Source organism: Etheostoma cragini, chromosome 15 (genome assembly GCF_013103735.1).
Source record: "Etheostoma cragini isolate CJK2018 chromosome 15, CSU_Ecrag_1.0, whole genome shotgun sequence".
NCBI classification, from domain to species: Eukaryota; Metazoa; Chordata; class Actinopteri; order Perciformes; family Percidae; genus Etheostoma; species Etheostoma cragini.
Genome location: NC_048421.1, coordinates 24260953 through 24274203, shown reverse-complemented (window position 1 = coordinate 24274203; position 13251 = coordinate 24260953). Strand labels below are relative to the sequence as shown.

Here is a 13251-nt window from a genome sequence, read left to right as displayed (position 1 = left end):
AAAGTACAATTTCTTTGAAGAATTTTGACATTTACTAATTTTTCTAAAGGCACTGCTATTATTTCGAACACAACTGTAAGTGACTGGACCCGCAGAGACATGTGACAACCATTTGAAATCAAAAGATCATCTCGAGAACAAAGCTGAGGCCACGACAACATCAACAGATGAGAGGCGTGACTTTGGGGCAGATCATGTTGCAATGTGTGCTGAAGCTGACGTACCGCTTGACAGAATGAAGTGGACACGTCCGTTTTTTGTTAAACATTTCAAGCAGGGAGGCTGCTGGAAGGCCTGCTTCCAGAAAACGCCAACAGCCTCTGGGAGACCCACCTGCTGCGGGTCGTAGACCAGCACATGCAAAAAGTGCTGCAAGAGATCCGTGGCAAGACAATCTTCGTTGTTGTTAACAAAACTTAACAACCTCTGTCCTCAACATTGTTAAAGGTGAGCATCCAGTAAGCTTTTAGGTATGCTAATGCAGAAAATTTGCCTATTTTAGCTTGGCCTGGGGCCTATGGCAAATATTAACATGAAGCAAAAAGAAAAGCACGTCCGAAAGGGCTAAAAGTAAATCAGAATTTGAAAAAAATGAAAAGGGATTCCATATGGCTTTAAGAAACCCATACCTCACACCAATGATTTGGCCCAATGTTTTTCCTGCTTTGTACCTGACTGCATGTCTAGAGCTGCTTGTAGTTTAGGTGGACAGTAGATGGCGTTGGCGGTGGTCCTGGCAGAGGTGAGGGCGGCGCGGGCCTTGGCCAGGTTGCTGAGCCCGTGGTACGTCTTACTCTCCAGCAGCTGGACCTCCACCAGCAGGGCCTTGTCGTCCATCTTCTTCAGCTCATGCAGCAACTGGGTGCCTGGAGATGGAAGGAAGGAAGGAAGTTTAGAGTCAATGTGATGTTTGCCAGGGTTCAAAACTAGCACCATCAACCAGCCAAATGCTGGAAAAACATCCTCTGGTTGATTTGATTCACTCAACAGCCAACAAAACCAAATGGTAACATATTGAGTGGCTGGTAAAATTTGAACATTTACAAGCCATTTGGCTGGTGGACAATAAGTTGAATTTGAACCCTGGATGTTCATGTTCGTTTTTGGTCCAAATGGGTGGAAAACGTTAGCCTGGTCCTACCAGACTCTGGTCCATTTAATTAGTCCAGAGAGTCTGGCCACTCTCCATTAACAAGTGTTAACTTCCTTGAAGGCGGGTACTCTGTAGATGTCAAACTATTGGATCTGCCCAGAGCTACTCTGGATCTGGTGTAACCAATCGCTAACATTGGTCCTGACGTCAGCTTAGCATCGCTCGCGTTAGCCTTAGCCAACTCCTTTACCACCAACTGATCGAGCTGGAAAATCAAACTTTTCAAGCCGCGTGGGGGGGGGCCACAAAATCCTGGGCCCCAACAGAACTCAGCAAAGACGGTTCCTCCTCGGGCTATAACTTCTGGATACTCAGCAGCGTTGCCACAACGGACCCAATGGCTTCACTCACATCTTTCTCCTCCACCACTACAAAACTACAACACTAACTAGGGCACACCCTCAGCGTCATCGTTCTCAGCCACACCCTCAGTTCTGATTGGACCGGTATAGATTTTGGTTGGAGAAAACCTGCGAATATACCACAAATCCAGACGGAGTAAAATGAAAATTGAGCGGAAGTACGTAGGAGGGCGGAGAAAATTTAAATATAAGAAATAACCTGTCAAATGGGAGTTTGAAATGACAATGTTGGAGCTATTCATTATTTTGTTATGTATGTAATAGTTTGTAAGTAATTATTTGATTTATTTAATTTCAGTTTTCCTTCATGCAGCTACATAAATTAAAGTATTTTATTTGGGTTAGTTTTAGTGCTTTTGTTTTGGAGGTACCAGGCAGCCTTAGCCACCAGGTGTAGTCTACAAATAGAGGTGAACAGGTATGTGGGAGGGAGACACCGGGGGAGGACTGATGGTTTTTTACCAGAGACAGAGACAGAGAGTTACAGAGCCTAGAGACGCCATTGATCCTTTACGTGAAATGTTTGTGTACCAAGAAATTGGACAAATAAACCTCACAGAACGCCATCTCTGCCTGGACAACGAAATGTTTCTCTCTGTGTACGATTCACTCCTTTGGTGCCTCAGTGGCTGTTGAACATTGACTTTTTAGTTTGTTTTATTCAATCGGAAGACGATTCGCCACTACACAAGTAAAAAACCCACTCTTGAAGTGGATTTTGTTGATGGATTTTGTGGAAGTTTTGGATCGCTCACGAGGAAGACAACTATTGGAGTTTTCTGTGAATGGATGCGCATGGAGAGTCAGCGGCCTACGGACAACGAGAGCCACAGATCAGAGCCACGTACGCAACAGCATCGGTATGTGAAAAGATTAACTCAGGATGCTGTATTGGAAAACGGCTTTACTATTGGAGTACTTGAGTCATTGTTTCGCTGCATATTGATGGACATTGGGACTTTGAAGAAAGGAAATTTGTAGTTTGGATGACGCGCACAGTCAGATTGCGCAATCCTCACTAGAACTGCGAGCATTCATAAAATCTCAGCTGCGAATGGAGGCAAATCATGAAGTGAAGGACGTTTCCCTGTATTTTCTGAAAAACTGCAAATAAAGTGTGGGCGTTAAACGAGCCTTAAAGGTCTAAGTTAAGGAGATAATGTTCGACACTGCGTTGGGTGCCATGAATGGAACAGCGTCTGCACGCTCTGGAAAGCGGGGCGTCAAGCTCACAGTAAAAGGCTTGACATTTTATGTGAAAATGTGTCAAGAAAAGAGGTCTTTAAAGTGCAAACAAGCCAAGAAGTACATGAAACAAGTGCGTGATTTGATGGAATCCCCTGACGATGTGAAATGTGTGCAATCAAAGCTGGCTAGATTCATCAAATGTCACGAAGAAGCAAATGACATGCATGACTCCATCTTAAATTTTAATTTACCAGTGGATGAGGTTGAAAGACAAAATAAAGATTTTCACGAGAAAAGAACTATGTTTTATGACTTTACTGAAGAGGTAAAGAGCTGATGTGCTGAAGCTGGCCACCCATATATGGAATTAAAGGACAATGATGTTGAACACCCTGATAATCAAAGTGTGGGTTCTGATGGTACTTATCCTGAGGACAGTGCTTCAAACATGTCATGTGTGACAGACATTCGTTCCAGGCCACACTCAGTTATCCAGATTATCGTCCACCTCATCTGCAAGAATTAAACCGGAAGCTAGTAAGGCAGCACTGGAGGAGCACATGGCTGCATTAAAAAAAGAAACATTCATTGGAAGCCAAAGAGGAGGAGCTAAGAAGAGAAAAGGAAATGTTAAAGCTGGAAACAAAACTGGCTGCAGCTAGTGCAAAACTTCATGTGCTGGAAACAAACTCAAAGTCTGGTTCTAAAGTGTCTGTGGGAATGAACTCACACCCGACCAGTAATAGGAAATACCCCAGCACAAATGACACAGCTGGTTTATGATGCTCAACGTAAAGAACATGGACCGGATGTGAACCAAGCAAGCAACAATAACAGCCAGAATGACATCATAAATATCATGCAACGACATTGCAGCAAAATTTGGCAACTTCTCTGCCGGGCAGAAACATTCCTGTGTTTGATGGTGACCCTCTTGAGTTTCAATCCTGGGTTCGCACTTTTGAAAATGGTGTGGAACTTTAAAGACTGTTTGCACTACCTGGAGCAGTACACTAGGGGTCAGCCAAGAGACCTTGTAAAGAGTTGTCAGCATTTACCTTCTGGTCAGGGATACCAACGAGCTAAAGCCCTTCTTGCTGAACATTTTGGGAATGAGCACAAAGTCTCTTGTGCCTACATGGACAAAATCCTTCAATGGCCTCCCATTAAAGCGGTGGATGTTAACGCACTGCAATCATTTTTTCTGTTTCTTTGAGGTTGCTCCAATTTAACACAGCAAATCAGCTACATGAATGAATTGAACATGCCATCTAACCTCCGAAACATTGTAAAGAAATTTCCTTATAAGTTAAAGGAAAAATGTTGCATATGATCTACAGGAGCAAAGTGGATGCAGAGCTATGTTTGATGACCTTGTGACCTTTGTGGAAAAACAAGTTAAAATTGCCTCTGACCCACTATTCGGAAATATTCAGGATTCACAACCTACTACCTAGACCAAAGCTTCTGATGCTAGGGGACCTAAGCTAAGGTGCCAGGGTAGCACCTTTGCCACCAGCGTCACTGCAGTAAAAGAAAGAAATGAAGTCTACAAGTACAATAAGATCATGTCTTCTTCTACTGAAAGCCACCGTAGATGCTGTTTATTTTGTCAGCAAAACAGTCATTCACTGGATAAATGCTCACGCTTCAAGATGATGATTCAACGGGACAAGATAAGTTTCATAAAAGGAAAATGGAATTTGTTTTGGTTGCCTAAAGCCTGGTCACATAAGCAAAGACTGTCATTTGGATTGTAGTGTGTGTCACCAGAAGCATCCATCAGTCCTTCATATTGATGAAAAGGATACAAGCAAGTCTTTTAAAGAAACCAAAGCCGTGAGCCCTCCACTAAGGGAGTCACCTGGACCGTCACAGACATGTGGTCACATAGGGGCCGGTGATGAGGATAATACCGTTTTCTCCATTGTTGCAGTTCAGGTTAAAGGCCAGAAGAGGAATAAAGTGATGCATACATATGCATTTTTGGATCCAGGGAGTTCAGGTACATTCTGTACTGTCAGTTTGGCAAAGAGACTGGGTTTGGGAGGCAAACCAGCTAACATTGTATTAACAACAATGGGTCAAAAGAAGATTGTGAGAACCACTGTTCTGACTGGTTTGGAAGTTTCTGGTATGGACACAGATGATTTTATGGAGTTGTCCAACGGCCTAACTCAAAACACAATGCCAGTTTCAAGGCTGAACTGAGAGTCAAGACTGGCTGCTCTGTTGTTACAACCAACCGGATTTCTGTGGAACATCTGGAAGACATGCTCATCAAGCAATTCAATCACAGTGAAAGAACATCTGAGGAGAAGTTGGAAATGTCAAAAGAGGAAATCAAGTTCATGCAAACTGCGAGTAGAACAGAACAGAACTTATTGATGGACATTATTTCATTGATTTACCTCTCCGAGCTAAAGACGCCGTCCTACCAAACAATTGCTGTGTTGCAGAGCAGAGGCTTCAAGGCCTGAAGAGGACATTTGGAAGAAATGTCAAGTATAAGGATGAATACACCTCATTTATAAATGATATGTTGGCTCAAGGCAATGCTGAAATAATACCCACTGATCAGTTGGAACAAGATGATGGACGAGGGTGGTACATTCCCCATCACGGAGTACATCACCCCACCAAAGGAAAGCTAAGAGTTGGGTTTGACTGTGGAGCCACATATAAAGGAACGTCACTGAACTGCCAACTTTTACAGGGCCCAGATCTCACAAACTCTCTTATTGGGGTCCTTATTCGATTTAGGAAAGAACCTGTTGCAGTTATGGCTGACATCAGTGCCATGTTTCATCAGGTAAGAGTGCTTGATAAACATAAGAACCTCCTGCGCTTTCTTTGGTGGCCTAATGGCAACACTGACCAGGTATCAGTAGAAAGCAAGCATCCTGTTATCCTTTCAAAGGACCTGCATGTTTCCCAGCTGATTTTACACCATATCCATCAACAAGTAGGACACGCTAGTAGAAACCAAATGTTGAACAGACTTCAACAAAGATTTTGGATAGTTACTGCCAACTCTGCTGCAAGGAAGACTTTTACAGAATGCATTGTGTGTAAACGTTACAGAGGAAAACTTGGAGAGCAAAAGATGGCAGACTTACCTTAAGACTTAGAGAGTTATGCCGGACAAGGCTCCTTTCACGCGCGTAGGAGTTGAGTATTTTGGCCCTCTAGTAGTTAAATAAGGCAGAAGTCTTCCAAAAGGTACGGAGTACTTTTCACCTGTCTGGCTATTCTTGCCGTACATCTGGAAGTGGCACACTCCCTTGACACTGACTTCTGCATCAATGCTGTGCGGAGATTCATTTGTAGAAGAGGTCCTGTGTCAATAACTGAGTCTGATAATGGCACGAATTCCGTCTGCGCAAACAGAGAGTTGAAGCAAAGTCTTGCTGCTTTAAATAATGCGAAAATACAGAGTGCCTTAATTCAAGATGGAATTAAGTGGCGTTTTAACACGCCAGCAGCATCACATCGAGGTGGCATTCGGGAGCGCCTGATTCGCTCAGTGAGAAGCATACTTACCTCTGTTCTTGGACAGCAAGTATTAGATGATGAAGGCCTGCAGACACTGTTTTGCGATGTGGAGGCAATACTGAACGACAGACCCATCACAAAGGTTTCTGATGACCCCAATGACTTTGAGGCCCTCACGCCAAATCATATAATTCTGCTGAAAGCAAAACCCAATTCTTCCACCAGGACTCTTTGACAAAAGTGACTTGTACATAAGAAGAAGATGGAAGGAAGTACAGCATATTGCAGAGATCTTTTGGAAAAGATGGACACATGAGTACTTACTTGTGATGCACGAAAGACAAAAATGGACTAAGGCAAGAAGAAGCTTCTCTCCAGGGGATATTGTCATCATCCCTGATGCTACAGCTCCAAGAGGATCCTGGATGATGGGCCGAGTTTTAAGTACCAAGTCTGACTCTCAGGGATTGGTTCGGTCTGTGTGCCTACAAACTAAGACCAGTGTTATGGAGGGACCTATAATGAAGATCTGCCTGCTACTGGAGGCCACAGTGTAGCGTCATGGACATCTATTCTTTCTCTCACTCTATCCGGTCTTCTTTCTGTCTGTTTCTCTTACAACAATCTGATGAAGGAAAACATAACTGATATAGGGAAGTTAGAGTATGGTTAGAGAGTATGGCTCACTTTATTAAAATAAAGAAAGGTAATTGTGAGTTTACACTTTTCACAATCAGGGGCCGGAATGTTGGAGCTATTCATTATTTTGTTGTATATGTAATAGTTAATTATTTGATTTATTTAATTTCAGTTATCCTTCATGCAGCTAGATAAATTTGTTCATCATAATTATTTTAAATGGGTTAGTTTTAGTGCTTTTGTTTTGAAGGTACAAAGCAGCCTTAGCCACCAGGTGAAGTCTACAAGATTCACTCCTTTGGTTCCTCAGTGGCTGTTGAACATTGAGTTTTTAGTTTGGTTTATTCGATCGGAAGACAATTTGCCACTACAGACATATTAGGCTAACATTCTCCATCTTTTTTTAACAATACACAAGGTTTTCTTTGTCCTTTAAACATTCTGTAATTAGCAAGGAAATGAATAACCATTCCTAGAGATACAACACGTACCCAGTTGTAGTGCCTCCTGGTAGCATTTTGTGTCGAAATACAGTGAGATGAGGCGAGCCTGAGGAGAGACAAGAAAAACACCATTTTAGGGCCCAGTAAGCTACAGAATAGTTTTAACTTATGTTCTAGGCTACATCACTTCAACAAGTCAGAAAACGAGAAAGAAAAGAAAACAAGTGAGTTGTCCGCTGCTACGTTCTGTCTCCTTCTCCTGTCTGAGCGCTGTGCGCCTACTTCAGGAGCCTCGGATGAAGCTGGGAAGAATTAAACACAGGGTTTCCCCGCCGTGGTAATCCACTGCGATAATAAGGACATTTTAAATGAAAAGGATAAGTGTTACTGTCAACAATTCTACTGCGGTTAACCATTACACTGGTAATCGTTACATCCCTAGTCGAATCTAAAAGGCCAATTTATTCTCTTGCGTTTAAGAGCCGCCGTGGCTACGTAACGTAGGCAAGTGGAGATCCGTCCGTACGCTTTAGCCTGACAAGCACTTCTCAAAAAATGAAACTACACATTGCCGCAACGCAGACCACAACAACTGGGATTGGTCCGGTCGGAAGTGGCTTACAACATGAAAATCTTGATTAGAGGGTTAACTTCTCCTGCTACAGATTTCCCCCCGTGGTCAGAAAGCACAATGTTTCTCTCTCTACGTATCCAAGTAACCTACAAGACACTCATGAGAGACTGCAATGTCAACACATTAAAACGTAAAGTTGGTTCACTGCTGGCTCTAAATTAGCATCAAACACAGCAAAGACTGTTAGTTAAATGGCGTTATGAGCTAACGTTAGCAATCAAACAATCATAGATAGCTACAGCTTTTTTGAAATGATTTCCATCTTTTGTCATTTGTAATGACAAAAGTTTATTATGTCATGGACACAAATTTTAGTATACACACCATGTGCCGTAAACCGTTTAAATCTGAGCAAGCGCGACACATCTGGGAGTGACAGACCCACCCTCACAGGCCACTTACTTGCCCAAAGAAATGTGAAAAGACCCCTGGGTCAGCACCAAGTCTCACCTCTAGTGCCTGCCTGAGGAAGGTTCTCTTCTCATCCTTGGCCCACTCTATGCACTCCAGGCAGAGCTCCACCTCCTGACCTGTTGCAGCTTCCATATCCAGGAACATGTCCAGAAGGGAGCGGACCAGCCGGGCTGCCTTGGCCTTGGAGATGGAGTTGAGGAAGGGGCGTACATATTTCAGCAGGCCTCCTAGCTCTGAAAAGAGGGTCGGGAGGAAAAGAAAGAAGTCTTGTACACAAGGTTGTATAAATGGAAGACAGCTCTGAATGGCTGGTGGATAAGAAATAATTGCAAAACACTCTGAATAGAACTGAATTCTTACCCAACTGAAACATAAAAGACTTTAATTAAGGCCACTTTTATATTTGAGTAAAAGAACATTACAGACCGCTCTAGTTATTTAGGGAAAGGTTAGGGGTACTGATATATTCACTTTGTAAATAGGGAGTGATTTTGGACAGAACTTCATGATGCCACTTAAACTGTTGAATGATGTACTTTCTTTCGGTTCTACTGCAAAGAATTGCAGCCCCTCCACTGGTCCACATGTGTGGCAGAAATAAACATTTCAGGATGTGTGCCAGTGTTTTTTCATTTGTTTTTTAATTAAAAGGCATCAAAAACTGTAGTGACACAGCTATGTGTGTACACAAATCAGGGGTGGTAGTAGCTCAGTCTGTAAGGGGGTTAGGAACCGGAGGGTCCCCGGGTCAAGTCCCCATACGGACCAAAGTACGGACTGTGGATTGGTAGCTGGAGAGATGCCAGTTCACCTCCTGGGCCCAGGAAGGTGCTCTCGAGTAAGGCACCGTACCCCCCCTAATGCTCAGGGTGCTGGTCCAGCACTGGCAGCCCACACACTCTGATCTCTCCATTTGTGCATCCATAACAATACTAACAATAATAATAATCCTTAGAGTGTGTGTGTGTGTGTGTGTGTGTGTGTGTGTGTGTGTGTGTGTGTGTATTTCAGGGCTGTGTGTAGTAATACAAACAAAAACAGAGTTTAAATTGTAATTACCCCATTGGGGATCAATACAGTATACAGTATTAGAATTTATTAGAAATGCAACATGTTCTGATGCATTACCTGCAGCCTGTCCCGTCTTGGCCAGCAGTCCACCCAGCTCCAGGATGCTCTGCTCTTTAACACGCACGGCCTCCTCATCACTCTCCTGGATGTCCCGCTTCACTACAACACACACACACGATGTAATGTTATCCGTATTAATGTCAATCACCGAGATATACAAAAAAATGCAGATTTTACACTCCTTTGCTACTGTAACTAGAGACTGGTTTTAAGTCACTTTATATCATGGACAGGTTGGGGTGAATGTCGAGCAGACCCGAAATATCGGAGATGTCAAATGAAGCAATAATGACAGCTAGCTGGCTAGCTGCATTAATATGCTCTAAAACGCAACATAACACATTCACTAGAGTCTCTGACAAAGTAGGTGGCGTTAACGGAGTCTGTTTCACATTAATTTCGAAGTCGGCCTGACGTCTGACAAGACGAGGAATAGCTGCTAGCTCCGCTGGCTGCATGCTAGCCCTCACTAACCAGCAGACACACAAGGTACTGTCAAATGAACACGCCGCGGCAGATAAGGTTAGCTTGTGTGATAAGTTAGCCGGTACGTTGCTAGCCGGCTAGCCCACTGCTGCTTACTCACTGTGTACCGAGAAAAAAAAGAGACGGCCGGCACTGGGCAAGCTATCTTAACTTAGCTTAGCTGCTAGCCGGCTATCTCAAATGCTTCAGGTGTGATGGAAAGGTGTATAGCTTCGGTGTCTGAGCGTATGACTATTTTCTTTCTAGTGCCGTATTGTGGCAATCATATTTACCTATTGAATGTAAGATATCGATAGAGGCATTCCGGTCTGTTCCAAGGAGAGACTGTGCTCTCTGAAACTCAGCCACTGCCGCGGCTGCCATCTTTCGTCAGCCTGCCTCCGCTCCGCTCTGCCTGCCTCAGCTAGTTGTTATCCGGTCCGGTGGTTCACATAACCGGACCAACGCCGCCCCCTAGCGGGGATGCCGAGTACTATATGCCTACAAGGACGGGCCCTGCCAAAAAAGAAATTAGATTAGTGAATGTCAGGTTATTAATGATGGTAGATGATCCAGCGTGTATAGGTTATTATTCAGAGGGATCAAAATTTTGTATCTAATTGATTCGATCAGTCTGAAATGTGCAGGGGTTTCTTGATTGTTTGAAACATTCCTTGTGTTTATTGATGAGTTTTTGAATCATTGCATTTTATACTATTACTAGGCTTTCATATGCAGATATATGAACTTTACATAAAGTATTAAATTAAGCCAAAGTGGCTTAAGACCAATGTATAGGTGCATTATCAACAGAGCTGATTTTGTAGTTCTGCAGAAAATTAGTATTTGTGTCAGGCCAGATAATCCCAAATAATTACAGGGACATGGTTGCACCTGATAAATAGATCACAAATACATTTTGAAAGTATAAATTCATGTTTTGTTCAAATCATTGTCATCTGTATTGTGCATTGTAATGGGAGCTTTGCCTTTAGGGGCTGGGAGGTTGAATTAGTCACATTAGTTGTAGTCTCGCTTTCCCAGACCCTCCTCCACAGCGCCCTAGGAGAGGGTCTGGCTACTCCTCATAGGATTCCGGGATGGGATGAAAAATGTGGTGCTAAACATGGTACACGACCTCTGCCAGCCCGATCAGTCTTGTGCATGCTCCCATAGACAGTTAAAAAAGGTCTGATCCACAGTAGCGGTCTCCCGTTAGCCTCCACCAAAGGGCTAGTTGTTCTGGGCAGCGTCGTGGTAAGTTTCAGCAACTTCTGAAATGGTCCAGCAGTCAGGTTTCATTTAAGTCACTTGATTTCTTGTTTCAGTTATACTTTGTCATAGTAAAGTGATGCATGCATAAATTCATCATGACTTCATTACGACAAATGGTATGAAATGGTAGTTAGAGGGGGGTACCATACAGTACAATGAATAACATCACTGCATTCATCATTGAAGTCTTTATTTCAAAATAACTTAGAGAGCACAAAACTCAAAATCAAACATTAAAGAAATAAAATCAAAGCAGCATCTGCTTTCATAGGACAATGGACAGGTAGTCACAAACCTGAAAAGAAGGGGGAAAAACAACCTGTGATGGCAAATAATCCATCAATCACATTCACAGGGGTTAAAGTTAAAAAAAGAATCCTGAGCCTGAACTTTTTAGGGGGGGGGGGGGGGGGGGGGGAGAAGAGTTGAACTGTGGTGCAATGCCATAAGAGTACATGTAAGTCGCATGTTGAAAATCAGACAGGCGAAGTTTAACACTTTTGTCTTCTGCTCTTCTCTATGTTGACGTATGATCTCAATCACACTGTGTTGCCAGGACCCGGCCTGCTTCTGATTGGCTAGGAACGCTAGTTCGAGCTTTGGGCCTCTCATAAGATTGGTAGGTGAAATTAACTGACCCGGAAATATTTAACCAAATTATCTTCCCCTCACGGGCGCACACAGAATTAAAAATCCCATTATGGCCCCGCCAAGTCCCGCCCTACGAAGCAGCACGATTGGTTGGGGTTAGGCATTTCACCTCGAGTGGTTAAGATTAGGGGATTGGTCAGGGGATGGGACCTGTCCATGTAAGCATGGACGCCTGGCCAATAGTGGTGTGCGAATGATATTGGAGGGCGGGTCTTGGCATGGCCATAGTGGGGGGGGGGTCGCTGTACTGGAGGTACGCCGCATCACAGCAAAGCTGAAGTAGATCCCGAACGTTGTCAAGGAAAATGGGTTTTATTTCCGTGTTTTAGGTTGTAACAAGAGGTCGGACCGGGGAAAAACATCGGTGTAGCAAAGATGAGTTAAGGTTAGGTTGATTAAAGAAGTTATTGCATTCCTCTGGCCTTCAGGACACAACGGTCGTTAATGACTTAGTACCGAGTCTGCCTCACCCACCCACACACCGTCTGGTTCTAGGCCTCTAAACCTTTGTAGGATTTGTAGGTTTGCAGACTTTGTAGGTCTGCAGCGGTGTATGGACTCAGCGAGAAAAGCAGTTAGTTGACTATATCGGGAGACGAACCAGAAGGAAGAATCACCGGGTCGTCATGGATAAAAGACGAGAGCCGACTCGTAGGAATTTGCACCGCTAATAAACTAATATCTCTAAATATCGCTTTTCTTGTGGTCCAAGTTGGTCCCTATATTCCTTTGCATATTGGATGATTTTCTGCTGTTTAGACATGGCTACATTCACTCACAGTATCCAAAGTGCACAATACTCCACTGTACTCCGTTCATTTGTTCACACAGAGTATCTCTTATATGGCCGAGCATCCGGGTTACTGCCCAGAACGTGACGTCTATAAAACCCTCTATATCTATATCCTCTATATTTTCTTGGCTATGGACTTCCTGACACTACTTTCCAGATGACTTGGCAGAGCCCTACCTTGCAGCTTACGATCAGGTTGAGAGAGCCGTCTGTGTTTGGAGCTACAGAGAACACCGGGTTGTGGAAACAGTCCTCCATGTGCTCGGATACCGTGGACTCCAGAAGATGCCGCAGGACGTCAGGCGTGATGTTCGGTTTCTGAAGACAAGGTGTACAATGTTGCAGCAGTTTGAGTGGCTACCTTACTTATTCATTCACTTAAAAAGGAGCATTCCCAACACCATTCCAAGCTCTGTTGTATACACATGTGAAGGTTTGTCAGTCGAGGGACACTAACCAATCAGGTCTGTCAGTAGAGAGAAACTAACCAATCACTGCTGCCTACACCGAGTCATCCTCCTGTTAGAGTTAGCACCCAACAGGCTTAAACAGGGGAAGTTATAAACATGTTTTTAGCCTCTTAACCTGTTGGAGATGTCATTAAAAGT

General features: G+C 43.6%; 2 protein-coding genes and 1 long non-coding RNA gene across 5 annotated transcripts in view; 1 reads left to right on the top strand and 2 right to left on the bottom strand.

Annotated features, from left to right (window-relative positions):
- LOC117958627 (26S proteasome non-ATPase regulatory subunit 11A) overlaps positions 1-10448 on the bottom strand; it is a 15683-nt gene extending 5235 nt beyond the window's left edge. The window contains exons 1-5 of the mRNA XM_034895127.1: positions 10218-10448; positions 9457-9558; positions 8365-8561; positions 7329-7386; positions 672-866 (exon numbers count right to left, since the gene is read on the bottom strand). Coding sequence (XP_034751018.1) covers positions 672-866; positions 7329-7386; positions 8365-8561; positions 9457-9558; positions 10218-10308 — 643 coding nt within the window. The 5' untranslated portion in view covers positions 10309-10448. The remainder of the gene's footprint in view (positions 1-671; positions 867-7328; positions 7387-8364; positions 8562-9456; positions 9559-10217) is intronic.
- LOC117958635 overlaps positions 2393-13251 on the top strand; it is a 24107-nt gene continuing 13248 nt past the window's right edge. Inside the window, exons 1-2 of one of the 2 annotated variants that reach the window (XR_004659765.1) lie at positions 2393-2403; positions 9004-9009. This is a non-coding gene — a long non-coding RNA (uncharacterized LOC117958635). Of the gene's footprint in view, positions 2404-4551; positions 4563-7428; positions 7439-9003; positions 9010-13251 lie in introns of those variants that run through there. The other variant, XR_004659766.1, reaches the window with a different exon arrangement.
- The window catches only part of rpain (RPA interacting protein), a 4799-nt gene continuing 2853 nt past the window's right edge, over positions 11306-13251 (bottom strand). For both annotated transcript variants that reach the window (XM_034895134.1, XM_034895135.1), the window contains exons 6-7: positions 12821-12961; positions 11306-11494 (exon numbers count right to left, since the gene is read on the bottom strand). In XM_034895134.1, coding sequence (XP_034751025.1) covers positions 11465-11494; positions 12821-12961 — 171 coding nt within the window. In that variant the 3' untranslated portion in view covers positions 11306-11464. The remainder of the gene's footprint in view (positions 11495-12820; positions 12962-13251) is intronic.